The sequence below is a fragment of the Chroicocephalus ridibundus genome, chromosome 1, assembly GCF_963924245.1.
Source record: "Chroicocephalus ridibundus chromosome 1, bChrRid1.1, whole genome shotgun sequence".
In the NCBI taxonomy this organism is placed as follows: domain Eukaryota; kingdom Metazoa; phylum Chordata; class Aves; order Charadriiformes; family Laridae; genus Chroicocephalus; species Chroicocephalus ridibundus.
The window spans coordinates 116,995,522-117,019,596 of NC_086284.1; the positions used below are offsets into that span (position 1 = coordinate 116,995,522).

At 40.4% G+C, this 24,075-nt stretch overlaps 1 protein-coding gene across 4 annotated transcripts; it reads right to left on the bottom strand.

The window, feature by feature from the left end:
- Positions 1–10,984, bottom strand: POU1F1 (POU class 1 homeobox 1). Of its 4 annotated transcripts, none has more exons than XM_063357100.1 (7): positions 10,843–10,984; positions 8,123–8,188; positions 7,081–7,198; positions 5,814–6,055; positions 4,575–4,739; positions 3,026–3,086; positions 1–214 (listed from the first exon to the last, which is right to left on the bottom strand). In XM_063357100.1, the coding sequence occupies exons 1-7, from the start codon at positions 10,982–10,984 to the stop codon at positions 1–3; spliced, it is 1,008 nt and encodes a 335-aa protein (XP_063213170.1). The 4 variants fall into 4 exon arrangements, with proteins under 4 accessions (XP_063213170.1, XP_063213087.1, XP_063213330.1 ...); XM_063357017.1 differs by having other exon boundaries at positions 8,123–8,272; XM_063357260.1 differs by lacking the exon at positions 7,081–7,198 and having other exon boundaries at positions 5,814–6,059; positions 8,123–8,194.
- Between the last annotated feature and the right edge of the window lie 13,091 nt (positions 10,985–24,075).

Below are 24,075 nucleotides of genomic sequence, written 5' to 3' on the forward strand. Positions count from 1 at the left end.
TTACCGGCATTCGTGATGCTCCTTGATAATAGAACTAAAGGCGTTCTGATGTAAACTTGTCTTCACTCTTTTTTCCCTTTGTCTTCTGTTGCAAAACCAAACTCTCACAACTTCTTTCTCAAGGTTGAGCCCCTCAGCCATCCTCATAATCTCCTGAGAAGAAGGCTTACTTTGTTCTCCAAAGTGCCTCTCTAGGGCTTCTTTGGCAGCGATACTGGATAAAGGGATAAAACATCACCTTTAAAAACTTTTCTGTCACATTCAGGCTGTCACCACTAGTTCAGAAGAAGGGTCAAGTAAGAGCACTGAAGGTAGTGATTTGGTTTGTTTCCTCTTTTTCTACATAAAGGAAACCTACAGAGCTTAAAGTACCCTGAAGTTCTTTGCTGACACGCACAGCACCACATCATGCAGAATTACAGCACAGAGTAATTTAAAGGCAAAACAAGCATCAAGTTCAGTGCAATTTCAGTGGCGATCAGGAGATGTTTGGGCTTCTTGATGTTCTCTAGGAGGTACAGCTGCTAGCTAGACATGAATGGGATCAGAGGAACTGGAACAAGCGTGACCACCCATTCTGCCCCAGCCACAGCAGTGTCGTGGGGATCAGCAAACGCACATTACTGGGCTTGTCTGGTTGTATCAAATCAGTTGGGTTTACAAAGGGGAAGAGCTCCATCACTTACAATTTGGGAAACATTGTATGTTGTATCAAGTTCAGCATCTTATTTTGTTATAGAGAGGGCACTAGAGTATTCTTAGAAATCACAGAGATTATGGCAAGTTGTTGTATCAATCATTGCATTTTCTAAAAGTCTGCCTTAGTCTATTCCTCACAGTTGGGGGTGACCAAAGTTGAGTGCTTCAATAAACAAAGTAAGCTAAGACTGCTATCTTTCCTTATGGCTGGACAGAATTTGCTTCCTGTTTGTGTTACATATTCTCAGAAAACTAAGAGTATCTGCGACATGCTTGTGTGCCACCAGCACGCGTCCAAAACTGGCTTCAGCAGTAGCTGTAATTTCTTTGGACACAAGAGGGCACTTCGTGCATTATTCTAGAAATGAGGTGCAGGTATTTCTGTTACAGAAATATACAAAGTATCAGCTGGAGTTCTAGTTATTTCATTACTTTGTCTGTAATCTATTGCTGGTCTTTCATTTAAAGGTCTATTTCACAATATTTAGTAACATTACCAAAACTACTTAATTAATAGCATGGTGCACTGTACACTCAGAAGTATAGAAACATCTTTGGTTTTGACTAACTGTTTCTTAGGCTTTCTGATCAAAGTAGAAAAGCAAATAGCTCCCACAAATTCAAATTAAGTAGTTTTTGCTCAGGGTATGACTCATATAATTTAGTTAGTGAGACTCTTACGTCTATTTTACCTTCAAACACCCATTGAGGCTTGCTAAGAGTACGATCGCAGTTCACGTAAAGTCCATCTCCCTGATTAGTTTGAGGTCTTCAAATCAAGGTCCTAGATGCTTTCCAAAGCACCAATTAATATTTTCTTACTCTATGGGATTTGGTACTAAACTTCCCCTCAATTATCTGTGCCCTTGACAACCTGCCGTATTTGATACTCCCAGTGCAGTGGAGTTAGATGTAAAAGCAGGAATAATTAAAAAATGCTTAATACGAGGACTGATTTCCTCAATAGCTGTTAAAAAAAAACACCACCAAAGCACACAATGTTAGATGAACAGTCTTCAGTGGGCTCCTCTTGCCAGAGGAAAACACCTAGGACAGAGATGCTCTCAACTCATAGCTCTCATACAGGCCATAATGCACGAACTGGCAAAGTCTTGGCACTGCTGCTCAAGTCCTTACTGGCTTGCAGTGAAGCTGAGAGGAGAAACTGGCCTCCCACGAGCAAAACTTCATCCCTTGTGAGGTGCTGAGAGTAGCAAATGAGCTATGAAGAATCTCCCATCCCCATCTCACTTCTAATTGAGGAGCATCCCATCAGAGGACTATTTACTTCAAAAGTCAGAGAAAAATCACATCTTCATTTTTTTTCCTTATATTAAAGGCAATATGACTCAAAAAAAAAAAAAAAAAAAAAGAAGTCTCAAGCTGAACGTGAAAGGAAAAGGTACATGTTGTGGCTATGGGGTTCTGAGGTTATGGGACAACAGAGCAGCCTATGTCTCTGGGAGGTGGCACTGCACATTGGGAAGGATCCCTGCTCAGTGACAAGCACTTCACTGTAACAAGTAGGGCCTGGCTGCACCAGGGCTGTGCCCAGAGGCAGCCAAATTCTCTCCCTGTGGAAGAATGCTACAGCTCCCTGGAGGCCCCTGAGTCAATTCTTCTTCACCAAAGATCACAAGAGTCTGGGATATCTAAAGGAGAAGGAATTACCCCCTGTTCTCATTTTGCCTATTTTGTAATTGTTTTTGTAGTATTATTTACCAGCCTACTCTATTTCCATACAGAGTCTAGATAGGTGGTAGGTTTTGGCCACCAGAGATGTGAGAAGCAGCAGAAGGAGGTTCCCAGTGCAAGTCCCTTTTTTCCATTTGGCTCATTAAAGTGCTTCTTTGGAAACTCCAAATAATGCAATGACAGAAGATAAGGATGGGAATCCAATATCATGTGTAAAAGCTTATTCTCAAACTTCCCAGACCTCAATTCTCTGGCAAAATAATGTAATTTATTTTGGCTTAGTGTAGAACCTCCCAAAATGTAAAGAAAGGTGCTCTGATACCTTATTCACTATATAGATGTCATCAAATTTGGGCAGAATTGGAATAAAGTATTTTTTTTATATTAAGGTATTTCGTCATATGTTGGGAAAAAAAGTCTTTAATTGGGAAATGTAGTATATTTGCAACAAAAAATTGGGGTTTTGGAGGGTCATGCTGTTATTTTCACTGGAATGTTACAAAATAGTGAAACCTTTTGAAACACTAGCTATAGAGATATATGAATAGAAAATAATGCTTTGATTTCAAGCCCAAGAAAAAGAAGCATCTTAGCCAAAGGGGTGACACGTAACGCGCTAAATATTTATTACCTTATGGTGGTTCTGCGCTTCCTCTTCCGCTCATTCACTCCAACTTTTTCACTGTATAAAGCTGCATTAAAAACAAAACCAAACCAAACCCAGCAGTTAACTTCACAGGGGATGGAAAACAAGTGCAATTATCTCCAGAAAAAAAAAGTCCCTTTCTTTGAAGATGGAAGAAAGCTATCAGATCATGCCACTGAATAAGAGCAGCACCACACATAGGAGCACTTTTTTCTTTAAGATGGTTGGTTATTGTTTTACTCCAGCTATAAGTGGTTATTAGCAAAAATGACGTGCTGCAAAAATGACGTGGTAGAGCTGCAAACAGCGCTGGCTCTGTGCCCGTGTACTTGAGGGGCCGTACTTCAGCCCCCTCCTTTTTTCTTCCTCCTACCCTGCAGGTGAGGAGGAAGAGTCTGGGGAGGTGGAGTCCATTTCCATACCCCTTGGCTCACCCTCTTTCTTCAGAAATACAGCCTTGGCTCCCAACCCCATTTATTCCTCTGCCTCTTCTGCCCCACTTTCTGATGGACAAGTGCCCCCTCACCGCCCAGAGGCCGCTGCCTGCACACATGATCTTACCCTGCAGCTCACGCCTGTAATGCTGCTCGGGCAGGGAGCAGCTGCTACCCACCCCACACCCCTTACAAGGGGTTCTTGCGGTGTGCCAGCCACATTAGGAGAGTCCCTGGTTTCTAGTGCAGTTACAGAGGAAGGAAGCTTTCTACGTTGGGTTCAAAGGAAACTGAAGCGTGTGGCAGAAGCAGCTGTTTAACAGCGTTTCCTGCTGTTGAATACAACGGCAAATCCAAAAAGTAGCATTAAGGTCATCTTCTCCTTCTTCCCGTGCTAGGTGAGTACTGCACAGTGGTAGGCCTGGCTTTCGCTGTCACTTCCAGGCATACTGCTTCCCAGCATCACAATCCATCCAGCTGAAAAAGCTGTTCTTTAAAACAACCCATTTCCTTCAAATCAGCCAACCTGCTCTAAAGTGTGCTTTGCCCAGTGAAACCCAAGACTCTTCCTGCAACTGGAAAGTAACCGGGCAAAAGGAAGGGAATCCCCTAAGCAGCAAAAAGGTCGCATCAAAAGCCTCTATGCCATGTGATCCTTCTCCAGGGTTTAAAGACCACTGCCCCAGCTGAACTCAAATCCTTTCCCCCATGGCCACATCTCATATGCCAGAGACTGGAAGGAAGAGTCCTTTGCTAGTGAAGAATCCCTGTACGCCGCTAAAGGGGCTGTCCTGCAGATCCTGATAACTGCTCTGACCTATGCTATGGCAGTGGAGCTAGTTTGCCGGGACAGAACTGAAAGAAATTACTTCCAGTAGGCCAAGTGATGTTTCTACTATTCTGTACCCTCCATGCATTTCAGTTTGCCCCTTCTTGCTCATCCAAAAAAGATAACCAAAATTTGATATAAGCATACCTTATTATTTAAATCTGGTAAAACAAAACCCTCAGTCTATGGAAGACACATATTAGTCCTTCAACATATATACAGGATTCTGTTTTAAGTGCCAATCAGTATTTAGAGGATTTCAATTCTCTACCTCCTACTTGTTCAGCTTCCTCCAGCCACTTGGACAGTATTGATTTCAGTTTGCATGCGTTCTTGAAACTCAGCTGCAAGTTTTCAAACCGGCAAATAGTAGTTTGGCTGAATTCAGAGCCGTGCACAGCAGCCAGTGCTTCTCCAACATTGGTTTGTGTATAACCTGTCAAAAACGAAGAGAAAATGTCACTTTGGAGCTTTCTAGAAAGGGTTACTTTGCTGGAGATGCTTCACCTTTCACTGCTGACTCTTATGAACAGCGTGCGCCCGCAGTATCTGCAGGATGGGCTTTCTGCAGAGGTCTCTGGGGCTGACTGAGCTCGCCACAGAGAGGTGTTCCGGCTCCTATTGGAGACTGTTTTTTTTGTAGGATGCCCTAATTTGTAAAGATGCAATGTAATGTGATAAGCAATAATGTAAACATTGCAGCTCTTCGTTCAGAATCCTCTGTGTTCATAAGTGGGATGAAGCTGCAGCACCAGATGCGTTCTTTTTTTTTTTTCCCCGCAGTACAGTTCAAACAAGGATGAGACCGCTTTTTACTTTGCAATGTACCTCAATCCTTCTGTAGAAAGGAGAAATTCCCTACAGATGAGAAAGACAGGGCTCAGTCCACCTTTGTCCTCAGCTAGGATTGCCCAGGGAAGGAAAAGCAGCTCAGCGGAGACCCTCGAATGCAATCCATCTTGCATCAGCCCCAGTAGCTATCAGATAGCAACCAAGATACCAGTCGCAGCTGTACCGGTGCCTTGGCACAAGAAAATAAAACAGGAAGAGAATCTTCCCACTGATATGAAAGATTTGTCATGGATGTCACCCACCTTGTATGCTAAAATGCCATTGAAGCATCTTGTGAGACGGAGCACTTCATGGGGAAGAGAATGGGCGTAAGAGGTGAGAGCACGTGTTGCCCCAAGTTGCAGAAATTTTGGGGCTGTGCAAAATAATGTACCTCCTACTGAATGTAATTTAATGAACAGCAATAATTTTCTCAGCACTTTAGACAAATAATTTAAGGGCAAGAAAGTTTAAAGTCCTTTTCTGCATACTGAGTTGCAAAAAGCTTAAGTTCATTAATTCTGTGCAAGTCTTCTAGGAATGGAGAAAGTTTGGCAGCGCAAGATAGGATTAGAGTTATGATTAGACAACTGCAGAGGCCAGACCGTAAAACATTCAGAAATAATTGGGCTTCCATTGGCATTTTTTGGCCTTTTGTTCACAGACATAAAGCACATACCCAGCTTAATTCTCCGCAGCTTGAATTCATTAGCAAATTTCTCCAGTTCCCTGATTTCAGGTGAGTCCATGTCAACGGGCTCTTCAACAGACTTGCTTTTTCTGCGGAACTCCTGCTTGAAGTCTACGGTGGTGGCATCGTCTGCGAGGAGGGACTGGTGCATGGACGTGAAGCTGTGGCTCAGGGCACAGGAGCTGGCGCTCAGGGCATGCTCCGGGAATTTATAAAGGCAAGGGGTCAGGCTACCTAAGTAACACCACAAAGAAAACACAGAGCAGTTATTCTTCACTGCTACACCATAAAAACACGACTTCATCGTCTCATAATCCAAGTCTAATATTTATTATACAACGTATATGCAAAAGTATCCAAAAGTGAGGATTTCCTAGGAGATACAGTCTTCTCTCTTGTCCCCATGCATGAAAACAAACCAACATCCACTTTCACAGGCTATAGCCATCCTATGTCATAGCAAACTGTGATGCACTTAAGTAAGATGGTAAATGGTCCAAACTTAAACAAAAAACAATCCAAGGCTTCATCTGGAATTAAGCAGCACAAGAAGATCGATGGATCTATGTCATTTTGAGCCATCTAAGATGTGTCAGCCTCTGTTTTCTGGTACAAGGAATATTTCTGTGTAAATACCATTTGATGCTCAGAGAAGATACTAGGTTGGTTTAGCTTTAGCATAAAATCTGTTTGAGGAATGTACACAGGTAAGAGCTCAAAGAAAAAAAAAACCAAAACAAAAACTAAAAAAGCCCACTAACATCAAACCAGAACATATTCAGAATGGCAATTCTAGCTTAAAAAGAAATTGCTCAAGGAGAACACAAAACTACCTTGTGCTACCTTTTGTTCACAAATATCAAGTATAACACAAAGATTCAGTTACAAGCGAAGGCTGTTTTTTCACTAGTTACTGCACGTACAGCTAAAGAGTCTCTGGCCTGAAGGCAGGGGGGCAGAAATCACTGGAGAAATATTAACTCTTCAGTGTATTTGCAGCAGCCAGTAAATTCCAGGTTCTTGGGACAACCTTCCCAATTTTCTAAATTACACAAAACTTTGTAGCAGAACTCAGAATTTATCAGCCTCCTACCCCTTCCTCCATTTGCTTTTTTTGTCTTCAATTCCCCAGTTGCTCTCACCAGTTTTGGATGTTCTAGCCCCATAGGAATATTTTATTCACTTCACACAGGGTAACCACAAAAAAAAAAGAAATTCTCAAAGAATAAAGGAAAAGACTAAAAAAGAAAAGGACTTGCTTTGCAAGCTGCTGACACCATTTACCACGTTGGGATGCGGCATGCTGCATGTCTGTAAGATGCGACTCTGGGAGAGACTTGCTGAGAGCAGCTCTGGAGTCGCAGGCTTGATGCCTAAAAAAAATGAAGGGTGAAAAAGAAAGGAGAAAAGTTAAGGTGTATTTATTTATTTTGGAATGAAACAAAATGAGCTTCTGAGCAATACCTTTTGTTTAATACCTATTAACTTTTCCCAGGGAACAATGCCAGGAATGTCTGCAACAGACACTTAAATGCACAATAAAATAGGAGCATTTGGATATTTGCACACTGTGAGTGAAGTCTACTCTCTGTCCCTAAAAAGTCCCTATTCAAATATATTCATCTGTGCTGACTTACTGTAATATTTCCTTCGTTATTAAGTGAAATAAAACGCTGAGTTTGATTTTCGGGTCAGCTCGGAGTCACAATTATTTCCTGTGAGTTGTGTTAATTTGGTTCATGGCATTATCTCATCAACTGCTGCTTGACCTTGCATGGAGTAACAGTTCCATTTTCTTACTCAGCCTGGGATATGGAAAACTAAGCAGGATGTTAGCATACATTCATGAGTGTAAAAATCCGTGATCATCTGCATGATCTGCCTGCTGAATTCAGCTATCCTTCCATTATTCTGTCATTTTATTTCATAGGTCCAGTCAGGCTCCATCACCCCAGGCACTGGTAATACAGAGGTATGTAGGGTACGTCACTCCTGGTCCCTCAAAAAGTGATGATCACCAAGGGAAGCGGTCATAGGTGAGAAACAAGAGCAGCACTGTCCCAGTCTTGCAGAAAGAAATAAGAGACAGAGTCATTTCCCAAGACATGCAGAAGTTTGGGGGAACTCGGGGCACTGACCCCTAATTTCCTAACCTAATTTCTAACCCCCTAATTTCTAACACCTTAACCCCAGTCCTGTCTTCTTTAAGCAATTGTCTTGAATCAATCCATCTAAAGGAAAACTGATTAAAGTCAACGTTCTAAAAGAGCTCACCTAGTTGAAAGTATGTCTCTTACCTGCCATCACCCCGTAGGTAGACGGTTGATTTCCATAATGACAGGAAGGCACAGAGTAATGAAGGCCTGTTGACGCATTTCCCAAAGTCATCGTGGCAAAGCGGATATGGGAGCATATAGGAGTTTGGATCAAAGACAAAACAGATGGGACTGGTAAGAAAATGGGTGAGGATTCAAGACATAGCCTTTAAATTCAGAGGTACACACTATCCTTGTATGTAGTTTTTGCGTGCATTCAGTAAGGATTTAACTTTGGGCCATAACCATCAGGTTAATACTGCTGGAAGTCCAGACACTTGGCCAGGTTACACCAGACAAGACTGCCAGAATAAATAGTGAGATACCCTCTGAGCCAAGACCAAAAATTGTCATACCGTGGTCTTGATGCGTTATTTTTAGCACTATCTATGTGCATAACCTGGGTTACATATACCACTAAGCAAGGGAAGCATTGAACTCTCCAGGAGGAGACCAGTTCCTCTCTACACCCAACTTCCACATGCCATTTCATTTAATCTTACATAAAAACTCTATATTTCCAGAAAATTGATTGGCTTCACTGTCATGCAAACCCCACATACATCAGGCAATACAGGCATCAAGAAAGGCAATATTTTATGCATGCCTAAGACCTGGGTTTCCAAAAGCAACGATTTGGGACATTTGCTTTGAGGCAACCAGAAGCCACATTTTCTTAAGTGCCAAGCCACCAAAACCATTTCAGAGTGCTTTGTCAGGGAAACAGAATGACAGACCCTGGGCTCTTCTAAAAAGTTAGGTCTAAATCAATATTTTCCATCAGCAGCACCATCAACAACCACACAATTAATTTATCTCTAGTGTTTTCACAGGGGTGTTTCAGATCTGTGCTCAGTAATCACCAGTGCCTGAAGAATCAGGCAATTTTTTACTGAATTCAAAATGAGAGATACGGCTGTTTCTCATGCATAAGTAGGCACAGAAATGCATTTACTCTCCCCTCTAACAACTGCTGTAAAGTATAATATTAAAAATTCATGTTTGTGAACATTCAGATACGTAAACCTGTACTTTAGAGCACACATTCCAGTTGCTCAAAACAATATTACGAATTAGGGATTACAATCTCTGTTTTTTTTAACTGTAATCATAACAGTAAAATTTCCTGTTTAGATACGCTTATACAGATATAAAATCTACTAAACCAGGCACGCTTATGGTAGCATAAATGCACCCCAAATAAAGATTGCATTAATAGTATTAATGCATTTAGAGCAATGCAACTTTTCTTTTGGGATAAGATCTAAGTGTTTACTGGTGTTTGTTTTTTTTTTTCCCCTATTATTTAATAATCCATAGACTAATTTTTATGCATAAAAATAACCTTTTTGACTTGCTAATAAGGGTTTAACAATTTTGACATTTAACAGAAGTCATTATTCAAAATTCTTTCATGTCTACTTTGTGCACAAATTCTCCTTAGGTGCTTTCACCAGAATGGCACTGTTTATTACAATTTCTGAATCTATGCAGGAAATTTGTAAACCTTTACTCATTATAGTTAGCACTCTCTGTAACAGCTTCCATTCTCCCAGGGTCGCTTGCTAGATGTGATCCTGTAAACAAAATTCCCACTGACCACAGTGGTATTTGTGCTTGGGTGGTAACTGCAAATTATCAAAACCCAAATTTGAAGCAGAAGAGCAAACACTTTTGGCTGGCTAGCTGTCACCATATATTTTTTATTACGAACCAGATGAATCTAGAAAGTACTACTATGATACAGATACATAAATTTGTCCTCATACAAAATTTAAATTTTCCTATTCCCTACTACCACTGCTAACCAACAGCCATATTAGGATATTTCAAACCCCCTGCTTAATGTATAAGATCCTGTTATCTATCACCAATGCTCGGTTCTCATTACTTGTATGCTTTTCCTTATTATTAAAATGTTTTATTACCAACGCATTTCAGGAGAAGGCTAGTTTCTTGTTAAGCTCCAAATAAAATTCTTACCTTAATGTAATTTCAAATAAATCAAAACTATTTCTTTTTCTGTTCCTGAAAGCCTTCCATTAACAATTCCTGTATTCGACAATCCCGCTTCTGCAGGTTTAAGTCTGCAAGAAAACTCTCTCTGTGTCTTTCTTTCAGACAGTTCAATGATCACATGTTCCTAGTATTTAAATGCAATTAATTGGATTATATACACAAATACACAAAATTCAAAAATTTTGATGAGACGTCTGCCACCAATTTTGAACATCCTGCTTAAATCTTCATCTTGATTCAGTATGCAAAATGCTTTGTAAAGCAATTCCCCAAATGATATTTAGACTTGATTTGTTTTAAATACATTTTTTATTTAAAGTAATTTAAAGTATTTTAAACTTTCAATTAATTTACATGACACTTGTCCCTGAAGAGTATATAATCCTAACAAGAGTGGCAGTGTTTGAGTCTGTTCTAAGTTTATGCATTGGTAGCATCCTTGAGCTTAATCTTGTAACAAACTTAGACAAAGCTACAAATTTAGCTAAAATACAAACATTTGGGGTTTTCCTGATTTATTCATCGTGCAGAGTATTGTGAAAATGCTTCTACTTTAATGCAGTCCAAATCACACCTAGCACTGATACCAAACACTTTAAATATTGCAGAACTCAACGAACGCGTATCATCCAAAAGCATTACAAATGAGAGTTACTGAGAGCAAGATTACTTTTAAAAAGTACCTGTAGACACAACATTGGTGGCATGGTTAGAAACCGGCAGGCACTCTGCGGCGCTGTGATGCATTATCAGAGGCAGAGAGGGAGAAGAGTCAGAATTCAAGGGTACAAAGGTGTCAGATGAAGCAAACGCTTGGCAAGTCATACCCTCCAACAGGCGAAAGAGCCGCTTGCCCGCGTTTTCTAACAGAACAGATTTTGCACGATTAGCGGCAGCTCAAACTCTATTCCAGGCTTTTTGCCTGCATATACATATACAGGAGGGCTCCAGAGCACAGGGAGGTCGTGTGCAGGTATTTATACCACTAGGAAATCCCTTTATCCATTTTAATGTTCTTTTCCCAGCAATATCGCTACACTGCTATAGAGCCTCCTTCCTTCCCACACAAACACAATACGTATCCAATTAATGGTGCGGGGGGGAAGAAGAGGGAAACCAGAGACAAGATTTGACAGATATTTTCAATTAGGTCTTTTGTGAAGAACAATAGCCAGAAAAAAAAAAAAATAAAAGTATCGTCTCCAAAGTCGATAGCAATGAGACAGGTACGTTCAATACTAAGTAGGTTTCCACAGTTAACACCTGCCCCCAAAATCTCATCCGGGTGATTGTCTGGAAGGCAACCCGGCTGAGAGCTCAATCGAAAGTGTGCAAACGTCAAGAACCCGTAGCGAAATAATCTAAATTAACCTAATTCCCAGCAGTTCCACACTGATCATTTGTCTTAACATATACTAGAATAAATCAGAGATGTGTAATATGGAGCAGCTGCATCCACGAGGAAGTTTCTGTACAGATCGCTTTACATAAGCATGAAGTGCTAAATGTTTATCTAAAACAAACTCTTGAAAGAGCCCATAGTGTCACATAAAACTCATCCACAGTTCCTGTTATTAATTTATACTACCACAGCATCTACAGTCTCATCCAGAAGGTTATGGTCTTTATTGTGCTACACACAAAGTAAAAGCAGGATCTTTTCTCAAAGAATTTACTAAGTCATTTGTTGGCATGAGATTGGAACTACTTTGGAGCAGTAAAGAACATAGAGGTTACCCTAAAAATTATGAAAATTACTGCAGTACACCTTAGTCACATATTCTACATATATGCTGGTCTATTTTATTTATTTTTACTTTTTAGGAGGTAAAACTTATTATGTGGAGGACTTTTTTTGTGGTCTGTTTTGAATGGTTTTGGGGTGGTTTGTTGTTTTTTTTTGGTGGGCAAAGATGATGTGGTTAGACCTTTTATTATTATTTTATGTAATGATGATGATACTTTCTGTGTGTTTGGTATTCCAGACTGGTTCAAATGTCTGAATTAGGATTTTAATGGCGCAGACTTCAGATACGGGACATGGGAGCAATCATACATGTTATTGTGTCATTTTTCATGGATTATTGCAAAAAAGTGGTATTGCATTAGGCCACTCTGTAGAATCCTTGATATTATGTGTAAATGTGTTCCGGGGAACGTTGTTTCCGAGGTTGTTGAGAACTTTCGGAAGAATTACTGCATATGGCAAATTGCACATGTCCTTTAACAGTGGTGAAGCTCTATGCTCCTAACTACTATCTACACATGCACTGTCACATTCAAAAATATACAAAAATTTTAAAATAATCATCGTGATATTATGGTAGATATTGTCATCAAGTGAACTGCCATCGGTATTACTCTGGGTTTTGCCTAATATATATTAGTGTCTGTGGATTCATGAGTATGCTGAATTATGAGCGAGAACCAAGTCTTAAATTCCAGCATTTCATTCACCTGAAGATATATTTGGAACCCATAAAGTTCTCAGATCAGAGCATGGCACTGAAGGAAACTAGGACAGAAGTCAACAGTGATATATCATTCAACATCCTGCAGACTATAAACAGTTCTCAAATGGTATATCCTTCTTATGACACAAATAATTTTTCTAGCTCCAATGGTAGAATTGTAACACTTAGCCAGAGTGCTCTGCATAAACTGTTACTCAAGTGAGTGGAAATTCAATAATTATTTTAAGCATTTTCACCTCTGGTGACCTTTTCTTCCTCAGCAAGGAGCATCGTACATCCACAGGGGTCTTCAGTCCACCTAACTACTGGGTTTTTGAAGCCGGGGAGAAAAAGGAACACTAAGAAAAACTCAACAGCCCTATCCTTGACAATTATTTTTTTCTCAAATCCCAACAGGTAATATTTCTATAGCAAACTCATAGCTAGACCCAAAGAAGTTGTAGCCTGTCCCCAAGTACAAGATGGAGTTTCACTTCCAGATTTCCATTTCTTCCTGAGCTCAGGAGACTTACCTAACTTTGCCCAGGTGCTCAAGTTTTCCCATACAGTTCATTAAAGGAGTTTGTAGTAGGTTCATGAAGGGTGGTCACCCACTGAAGCTGGGACCAAGAGAGACTGGGATCATGAGGCACCGAACTTTTACTCAGAGTACAATAAAAAGCTGTTCTGTGACACCATCCCAGACACCACCTCAAATGTGTTTTTAATGCCAATGTTATTTAGTGTTGTGTTTCTTACAGCTGAATGATTTGGATTTTTATTTTTATGTGTTTGTGCCACATTGGCCACTCTGTGGATACCACGCTAAGTCTGTTACTACTTTTCTGTTCTGTCAAGAAGAATCCCTTGGTGGTGAAGCCCTGTCAAGCCAGCCACACTCACCTGTTTGGCTGCACTTCAGATTGTCTTACCCAAAGTTACCCTACGGCTCTGTATATTGTAATTTCATGACCAGTTTTAAAACTCTGCCTCACAGCAGAAGGATTTTGCTGGTATTTGCTCTTCTTATCCCACCTCCTATTTCGATCTTCAATAATAGGTACTCTTCTGCTTGTTTAGGGAAGTCCTGAGGCCACACGGACCTGAGAAGTGCCCCTGTACTGCCATGCTGACATCTCAGGAACCCATGCCAGGTCTTTGTCGAAGGACGCTCCATTCTGGCCATGAGAACATGTTAATCATAAGAAAAAAAGATGGTGCAGTGCTCCTCCTCTGTGTCAAGAAGCAATCAGACTTTGGGATTGGAGAAGTCAGGTTGAACTAACAGCAGTTTCTCTCCTCTGGCCATGCTCACAGAAGACCTAAGTTTTTCCAGACTAGTAGACCACAAATGAGAAGCCTGGGGTATTTTTTGATTGTTTGGGGTTTTTTTTGTTGTTGTTTTTCAAATCTTAATCTTACAGCACTGTAAAGGCTACCCAAGGTACTTTTTTTACCTCCTCAGAAATCAACAGGACGTGCCAGTTTATCTACAGCCTTTGAGCAGAAATAGCTCCCCTTACTTCATTATATCACTTACATCTGTCCTCCCTCCAAACCACATTCTTTGGACAGACCTTACAAAGAAAGATGGGGCTGCTCTAATTATGTACTAACAAATCCCAACTACCATCTCAGTCTCAACACTCAGCATCCCAAGTTTGGATAACTCATGGAAACCGAATGGATGTGTCCTTTTCTGGTGAGAGAGTGCCTTATGAATGAGAAAGTCTTCACTGGACATACTCAAGAGGACCAAGTAATATACATGGAAGTCATTATCACCCAGAGACCCCCCTCTTCCTTCATTTCTGAATTGTTCTTTTGCTACTTAAAAATGAAAGAGAAGCAGTTCATCTAAGGGTTTCTGCCATGAATTTCAGACCTGCACCCACCAACTAAAAGAGATCATCCCTTCTCCACACTTAGAAGTGCCCTTAAAAATTCAGTGGCCATTTTCTGCCCTGAGACACAGACCGCCCATTCTCCATTTAGACGGTGGTGTGATGTTGGTAAATGTCACAGTAAAGTCCATCTGCTCACTCCTGATTTCTCCACTGAAAATAGCCTTTTGAGTGGCTATTAATTCTATAAGGCGGAATAGAGAAAATGAAGGTTTTAATGACTGAGTCTCTTTTTAGACTGTCCATTATAGGATAATGCTGAGCTCACTTTAATTTTTTCCCTTAAGTTATCTCCACTTTTTACTTCACGTTAGGTGACTGCTTCTTTTCCCCCTAAATCTGTTCTGATTGAATCCCAAAGTACTGAAGAGATCCTTCAAAAGCCCATTGAGTTTTTGCTTGGACAGAATTAAGTTATCTATTTCCATGGCAGAAAGATCCCTTCACATGGTTTTCTCAGCTCAGAAATAACCTCTCATTGTAAGCTCTCAGGACTGGCTGTGAGACAGCCAGGGAAAGCACCATCATTTGCTCCACAGGAGCATCGCTGTTCCCAAAAGTTGATCCCATGCTGATTGACAACGTGGATTTTCATCCTCTCCTTTGCCAAGCACTACATAATTGCAAAGGAAATCAGGGACAATGCAGATCTTGGTAGCATCATTCATTAATTCCTTTTCCGAGGTGTCCAAAGCATTTTCTAGATAAGTTGAAAAGATAAGGCTTGTTCATTCACATAAAGACCTGGTAGAGATGGAACTCTCTACAAACATAATCACTGTGATACTCCTAAGGCTTGAAACTTCCCACCTGGAACAACCACCCACATGTACATTTACCCTCTGGAGGGCAGATGTGTGTATGGACATATATATACACATACTCATATCTCTCTCTCTCTCTCTCTCTCCCAATAATGCACCTCAGAGAACCTCTGGTTCCTTAGGAAGTAAGCTTCATTTTTGCCTTTACTGCACATGGAGTGGGGGATCTTTAACTACTTCTATTTCTGATAGTAGTAAAATTTGCATCCTGTCACCCTTGTACCTTTTTGCATGATGTACTTGTATGTAAAAATTCCTCTGTCACACGTTTCTTTTTTATGCAGAATACCTAACTTCTTAGTTTTTAATTCCATAATTTCATGGTTAGTTTTCACGAGGTTGGGTAAAAGCTGCAAAAAAAAATAGAAAGGGGAAAGAAAACTACTTTCTGACTTGTTTCTAATTTGCCAGTAACAGTCTTTTGCGGATACACAATAAAGCAACAGGTTGAGCATGCTCCGTCTGCATTCCAGACTTCCGAAGAGCCCCAGATCTACTGGGACTTTCAGTTGTATCTTTCCTCTGTGTAGGGTATTTTCTTAAATCATTTTACTGTTGACACACTCCGCACTGCTCAGATATCATGCAAAGCTGAGGAGTCTGTCGTTAACTGTTCTGCTTGAAGAATCCAAGCTCTGCCTGCTCAACGCTGTGTAACAAGAGCATCTACAAAACACAGTGGAGGCCATTTCACATGCGCACAGGGTGTAAACTTACTGGTACAGCAACTGCACAGTTCCTCTTCTCTTCATGTCAACACGGTAGCATGCTTGGGCCGCCGCTCCCAGGGAGAAATACTCTATCGTGGCTACATTGGAAAGCTGGTCTGTGAAGCCCACGGTAATGGTGAGGGGAGCCCCTTAAACACAGATGCTTGGGCTACTCCTCAGTATATCGCAAGTGCACTTTATTTTCCAAGGACTTGTCTTCACAGAGTGAGAGGCCCCGAAGGTGGTTGTTATCAATAGGAGCTGGAAGTACTGAGCATCACAAAAAGGCAAGGCTGAGGGGGATTTCAACACATCTTGGAATGTAAGCATTAAATATGACAGTATTATTACACAAAACCAGTGACCTGGATGGAAATAAGCATCAGTGATATAATCACAGATGCTATGTCATTTTTGCAAGATTTTAATGTTTTCAATAGTTCACAACTACTATAAAGATCTGTGTGTTTACATGATTCTTCCCCTTATTTTTACTGTCCCAAAAGATCTTTCACTGAAATTACTATGCTCATATTGTTATTGAAATACTAAAAAGACAGAGGAATATCATAGATTTAAGGTTTACTTCCTACACTGTAAATGAAAAAGACATCTCTAAGTACATTACACGGTGAGCAGGAAAAATATATAAAAATCTTCTTAGGTAAGACATAAATCAACTAATTTATTGTCAGTGTATGCCATGGATAGTTTCATCCACGAAAGATGGGGAGGGAGGATTAAACATTTTCAAGGAAGACACTTTCCCAGGGACCAGCACAATGCCCTTCACTTTTAAAAACCTATGGAAGGATTACCTGGTCTTTCTGCCAAAGTCTGGTTTGCCAGAGTCTGAGTAAAAAACAAGTGTAATTGCATTAGAGCAAACAATAGCCTTAAAGCCTGATTTAGACCAAGTGGGACTACTTGATAAAGATGAAAAAGAACGTAAGATTATTTGTTTCTCCTAACCACCTGTCCTTAACGTTAGATCATCTCCGCAGAAAAGAGCCCCTGAACGCACAGCGCAGACGTGATCTGTTATCTACAGGGAAAGGTGCTGTTCCCACGGCTCTCAAAGAACAACCCGAGCCTCGTCAGCAGCTCCCCATACAGGGAGCAGCATTAAAAGATGTTTAAACGTCTAGATAAGATCTACAAACTTAAATAACACAGATATATAAGTTCCACGGGTTTGCTTCATGCTCCCAGTCAGACTGGTGCTGCTCAAAACGTCACACGTTGCACATACACTGCTGAAGAGAGACCCCGACAACTTCATGGCGGTGGTCCAAAGCTCGTTCCAGGGGAACTCTACTGAAAAGCAGTGTAGGAACAGGCTTGAAATACTTATGACTGGGCCCAACCAGTGGATCTATACCAGGCACGAATTTAGCCAACCATGGGGAAAAAAAAGTTATAGTTAACATATTTAAAACATTTACAAAATAGTGACAATAATAACAATTCAGTTTCATAACTGTTAAAGGCCAGGTTTGAAACTCAGATGTGTTATGGTTGACTCATTTTCAGCTAATTCAGGACCACATAACATCCTTTTTGGTGTCAAATGTTTATTTATTTTCCCACATAATTTTTCAGTGGAAAAATTGTTCCTTTTCCACACAGAAGAAGATTTTAACATACCAGGTTAGGAATTTAAATACACACGGTGCTATTTCTAACAACCTAACTTTTCAGTGAGCACTTTTATGCCTGTTCCATTCAAGTCACTTCTTTCAATTTTTCTTACATCATTTCAGAAAGGGTGTCTGTCTGTAACACCAGGAAGCTTTTATCATGGGAACAGGAGTTTTGTCACAGTAGCCAGACCGTTAATTCTTTCCTAGTTTTCCCTTTTATATTACAAGAGAAAAATTGCTTCCACAAAGCTCTTGTAAATATTTATGTATACTTAATACAGCGTATATGGTACTGTGAATCTTGCAAATTCAACATTGACTCACAGCTTCAAAGTACTAACATTTTTTTTACTTCTTTATACAGAGTTGAGTAAACTCCCCTCAGGTCTGACAGAGTGGTAAAACCACTGGTATTAATATTTGCCTTCATTATCTAGCTGCATCTAAGCTGAGTTGTCAATTAGGAATCAAACATCTGCAGTAAGAAGTCGTATTTCTTAATATTTTCAGATTCAAAAACATGTGTCGAACTACAAAAAACTACTTTCAAAAGATCAGATCATTCAACCATATGATATAGTATATGTTTACTAAAACTTAGTTAAGACAAACAACAAGAAAATCAGAGTAGTTTCTTAAGGATCAAACATTGTAAGATGGCATCACCTGCTAATACTTTGATTTTACAGTAACTCCTTAAAAAGAGCTCTAAACATGGTAGCTGGGCAAACAAATGATGGTTAGACATATTTTATATTTTGCCTGCTGAATAGTAACATGAAGCTCTAATGTTTAAAAGTTACTATAGCATAGAAATGAGTTACATTCACTTGTACTTTAAAGGTCCCTTCACAGTTCTCAAAATGGCGCAAACTTGCTTTAGTATAAATGAAACATATACACGCCCTGCTTCTCAGTTTATACTTCTGTTAGCAAAAGTTTTCCCCGAAATGCACAATTAATCACAGTCATGTTTAATTAAAAAAAACACCAACTCACAAACAACCCCCCCCTAAAAAAAAAAAAAAAATTACCCCCCAGCTCCAGGAGTGAAATGTTACAGAAATGCCTCTTTAAACCCTGAAGTGAGACAAAGATGGAAAAAACCCAAAAGTAAAGGAATGAGTGTAAGCACACCAGGGCAAAGAAAGCACAGCAAATGAATCAGAACAAAGAAAGACAGCTTGACAGGGTAAATCTGCTAACCCAGATCCCTGAATTTGTAAAACTCCCCCCAGAAAATGCCTTGGAACCATCCAGATCAGCAATCCAAATACCTACCAACCTAATACTGAAATTCATCAACATTGCATACTGCCTAAGACCTTATCTTCTAATCTTGGCAGCTTTGCTATGAGTTTGTCCATGTACTACTGAAGATGACAACATATGTCGGAAAAGCTAGAATCCAACTTGGCAGTTCAAACTCTCCCCTGTCTGAAGCGCAAAAATCTACCGAACATAACTTTTTCTCAGAAACTGGGCTTATATAATTAAACAATTGTATTAAACTATGACAATGAACAACTCTCCAAATTTTTTTCTTGAAAGCATCTTTCACTTCACATATCTCCCAAAGCCAAAATTCTTTTTAATTCCTAGAGAGGGCACTGAAGACTAGCCTCGCTATCTTTTGAAAAGATTTCACAAATTTGCTTCTAGAAGGCAAAAATCCTGAAAGGCTAAGTGTGCATTTAAAGGCTCAAAACATTCTTCCATGGCTGTTTATCACAGCGAGATGCCTTCGGCATTACAGCCTGTGCCTTCTTGGAACAACATACACCTTCCGTATGCTCCTGGGAATACGAATTTTAATGAGCTGGGTTTAGGCCCGTCTCCAGCTCTTGGTGGATCACAGCAAAGTTTCTGCTATAGCCAGACAATCCTCATGAGCATCTTCACCCCCTTCACACCACACGGTGAAAGAACTTACTATATATTCTTTATGTGACCTTGTCTCCGACTCTTTCCAACTAACTTAATTAGAAAGAATACCAAAGAAACTTTCGTAGTCTAGACACCTATTATAAGCTGCCATCACTTTCACATGACTCACGGCCCCACACAAACGCATGCCTCATCTGCCCCAGCCTCTCTAGGGAAAGGTGAGAGGCGTGTAATGGGAAACATCTGAAATCACATTCTGGGGGACTGATTAATACTTTTGCCCATCGCTCAACTTTATCGGAAACTTGGGACAAGGATAAGTTAAAACTCATGGGAAATAGACCGAATAATGAGGATTCTCTTTCTTTTTTTCCCCCCCTCTTCTCCCTCTGGCACAACAACCGCCCTCTGATGTGCTCATCTGCTTCCCTCCTCTGCTCCCTGCCTCTGTCACTACTCCCCACTCCTCCCTCACTGCGTGTCACAGGGAAAGAGGAACAGGTTGATATGTTCCCAATTATATTTGGATATCTGACCATCAGAACTGATGAACACTTTTCAGCTATAAAGCTGTTCCAAAACTAAAACCAAAATGTTCAGTTTCAACAATTTTGGCATAAAATAAATGCAATCAGTGTATTTAAATGGAAGCTTTCAGCTTTAATGAAAAGTCGTTCAGAGTCTCAGAAACTATACCAAAGGTATCACCTAATAGTCTGGGCATCTTTGATGAGCTTTCATAAATGAAATCATATTCCTTTTTTTTAATTGTCTGAGGTTGCTTTAGATAAAATATTCAAAGATTTTTGATCTACAGTATTACTAGTGCTGTCTGATGCAGATAGTACAGAGAGCATATATAGAATAAATTGTGGGAGGAAAGCTTTCCAGACAAACTGCAATTTAAGACACTCACTTGTTTGGGATTAATCCAAATTTGTGACAGTTTATAAGATTACAATGTTTCTTCATAATATTTACAGTAGGAAAGGCACAAGATAAAAGAGAAGTCTGTGGATTTTTCTGTTTTAGTTTGAATCTTCTGAGGTTACTGCCTTTTATTTTTTTAAACAATTCTAATACTTCAGATCACAGCTTATACAGATAAATTTTGCTCTTTCTTATCAAGATTACTGTAATGTTCATACTTCATCCTGAAAGACTACCTACATTCATCTAGGTTCAGTCTAATCAAAATGACAGCAACAATCAAGTCAAATAAACCAGACCCAAAATCAGACTCTGAAATACATTCAAAATACTGGTATCAGGCTTTGGTATCCTCATGGAGCAGTATGTTAAGCAGTCAACAGTCTCAAAAGACCTCAAAACCACTACTCAGTACAAGTACAGATGGCAAGATGTGGGCTAAACGGGACTTTCTAATTCGCTAAAATGATTAGTGATGAGAACTCAAGTATTTCTGTATTCATGGAGCTAAGTGATAAAATAATGCTGCTTTCTTTTATTATCAGTGTAAAATAAAGGTCATCAGCTGGCTACAAAGATCAAGACCTGAAAGAGACTATTATATGAGCTCCCAGAAAATCCTAGTCATCTATATTCATACCTGAACTTTGCCTGCACACACTGCATTGATGAATATTAGTGTATTAGACAGACAAACATCATCAGCTCAACACGGTCAGTAGTTTTGAATTTCATTACCAAACAAAACATCTTGCCAGCAAAGTGATTTCATTAGCATATTCAAACCACTGACTGGCTCAGTCTGAAGGTCATGTAAAATTCTTTGAAATACGAGACAAAATTTTAATTCTTAAATCTCCCATAACATTTAAAATGCATTATTCTTTAGGAAAGTATTTCATAACTCTCACTAAAAATTTAATCCACACAACTCGATTAATCATTAACAAGCGGTGTTGAACCTGAAAAGTGCACCTTCTCAGTAAAAGAATAATCATCATGGTATGGCACCACTTTGCCCTTCAATATTTTATTTCATCTAAAGACCTTGTCATGGTCCCCAAAGGTATTGCTTCCATTTTATGGGCAAGGAAACTTCTCTGTTAAGTAGCTCACCCAAAAGAATACAAAATCAGTGGCCAACCTAGGGACAGCAGCCAGATCTCTCAATGACATCTTGATCAATGTTTCACTTACAAAGCTACGCACCTTTAAATGTATTCCTGTGCCATGGGGGAAAGCATGAAATGTCTCATTAGGTGGGCATAAGGACTCAAAAATCCCACTTGCGCTTTCCAGGGCATATCCAAGGGCAAAGGACTGTACTTGTCCAGCCTCCAAATTCAGAAGCCACTGTCCAAGATCTAAACTGATTCAACCTCAATACGAGTTAGCAGTGGAGACATCATCCTCTCATTTCAAATATAAGCGAGAAGGGGGGGTAGGGGGAGGGAGGTTTCTGATTTTTTTAGAGGTGAGAAGTAAAATGATCACATTCATATATGCACCCCTCTTAAAATATTACCCAGGTAAAAGCTGGAATGTGAGAAACTTCCCAAAGCAAAAGACAACTAAACTTAAACAATAACGATGGGGTGATTATCATAAACAATTGCCATGGGACTATGAGAATTACTTATTCTTTGAAAGCATTCGGACATGTTCCTTTCTCCCTAAGGTAAGTATTTTAATGCTTCTCATTGGAACTGTATCTACAGCTCTTTCACGATACCACTGCTCTGCTCTCTAGGGCCTCACTCTCCTTTTAAAGCGCCCTACCACACAGGCGCCGTGCTTATGGAAACCATGCTGGGAGGCAGGCACAACAGGGCTTTGAAATGTCCTTTTAAACCACAGCACTGCATTTTAATCTGACGGTATACACATGTAATGCATGGCAAGAAGCTTCTCACCGTACCAGCAGGTGTGCTGGCCTGAAGGAGCAGATATTTAAATGAAATACTGTGCTGTTTTCCAAGCGTTTAAGCAAACGAGCACATCTCAAACATAAGTGAGAGGGCAGGAAGCAGAAGAGGGAAGCTTTTCTGCTTCTGTACAGGGAATCACCCTGGGCAAATGAAATCCTAAATTTAGCTCAACAGCATTAAGACCTTTGAAATCCCTTCTTTCTTCCCATGTAAGGAAGCCCTACAAGGAGAACAGCAGTAGGCTGTTGTTAGGGAGCGTGATTCTCAGCATGGCGCAATTATGGCTGACCTCCTCCAGTTTGTACCTTACCTGAAGCTGTCATGCAATGTGGTGGCCTTCCTCCTGCTCCGCCACCATCAGGAAGAGGCAGCTGGACAGTCTCCACCTCACCCCCAGGCTGTTGGCCAGCCTGTGGGGCCAGCAGGCAGCTGTGGAGCATCAGCATGAGACATGGCCACCCAGGAAAGCTTACAGTTCATGTGCAAGGTACGGTGGTCACATAGCTTCGTAGGAATTCCCTTTTGGAGGGGGATTTCTTCCCCTTCAGAGCAGTCAGACACTCCTCAGCTTGTTATTCCTCAGTGTAAGGAACATAAAGCATCCTCCCAGGCAATGCCCTTTTCCTTCACCTGCCAGGCTGTGCCCCTCTCAGGAGCAGGGCTTTTAAAGAAGATCCCATTAGGACACACTTGCAAAAGATGCATTAAGTCAGGGGAGTCCCATAGTATGGAGCAAAATATATACAACCTAGGGACTTTAAATATGTTTTTTCTCCCCACAAACCTTCCTACGAGGGGAAAGAGTTTACCACAGTGAGATTCCACCACTCACGGTTGCAGCCTCTCCTGCACAGCAAGGATGGGGTAGGGAAGGAACAGGGTGCACAAGCTGACCACCATTCTCTACACTTTTTACACCATTTACCATGATACCGCAGTGGATGAGGGGAAATAAGAAAGTTATTACAAAGAAGACATAAGCCAACCCTTGCAGTAACTTAACACCAAGCAACACAAATAACATTCTTTATAAGTCACTGTGAAACTATCGGGTTTCTTTTACAAGAATAATAATTATCCATGTGTGATGCTGAATAACAAGTCAGTAATACAGAGGATTCTGTGCAGACTACGTACTCCAAAAGGGCTATATACTAGGAAATACTAACCTTTCTTACACGCGCTACATGGACAAAGAGTGTGAATATATAGAAATAAAAGGAAGTCCTTATCCACATAACACAGCCTAGGAAAAGCACTAACAGAATTCCCCTCCCCATTCACCCGCTCTGTTTCAGATCAGTATAAATAAGTGTTTTCAGAAGCCAAGGGGAAGCAAGCACAGGGAGATGGTTTGCGAACAGCATCTTTGAGTTCGGCATGGTCTTGAGGTCTACACCAACAATGGTGCCATATTGCCACCACTGGACTACAAAATAATTTTACAGTTGAGGACTGCAACAGGGAGGACTGCAAAGGAAAAGGACACTTTTACTGCCCTTTCTATAGCACCGTCCATTATAAACCACAAGAAAAGCCTCAAGCCAAATATCTGTGTGAAACACGTTACCCTGCAAAATGAAATCTCGTTGAGTGCATCTTCCCAACACCCTTTGGTTGATCAAACAGATAAGGAT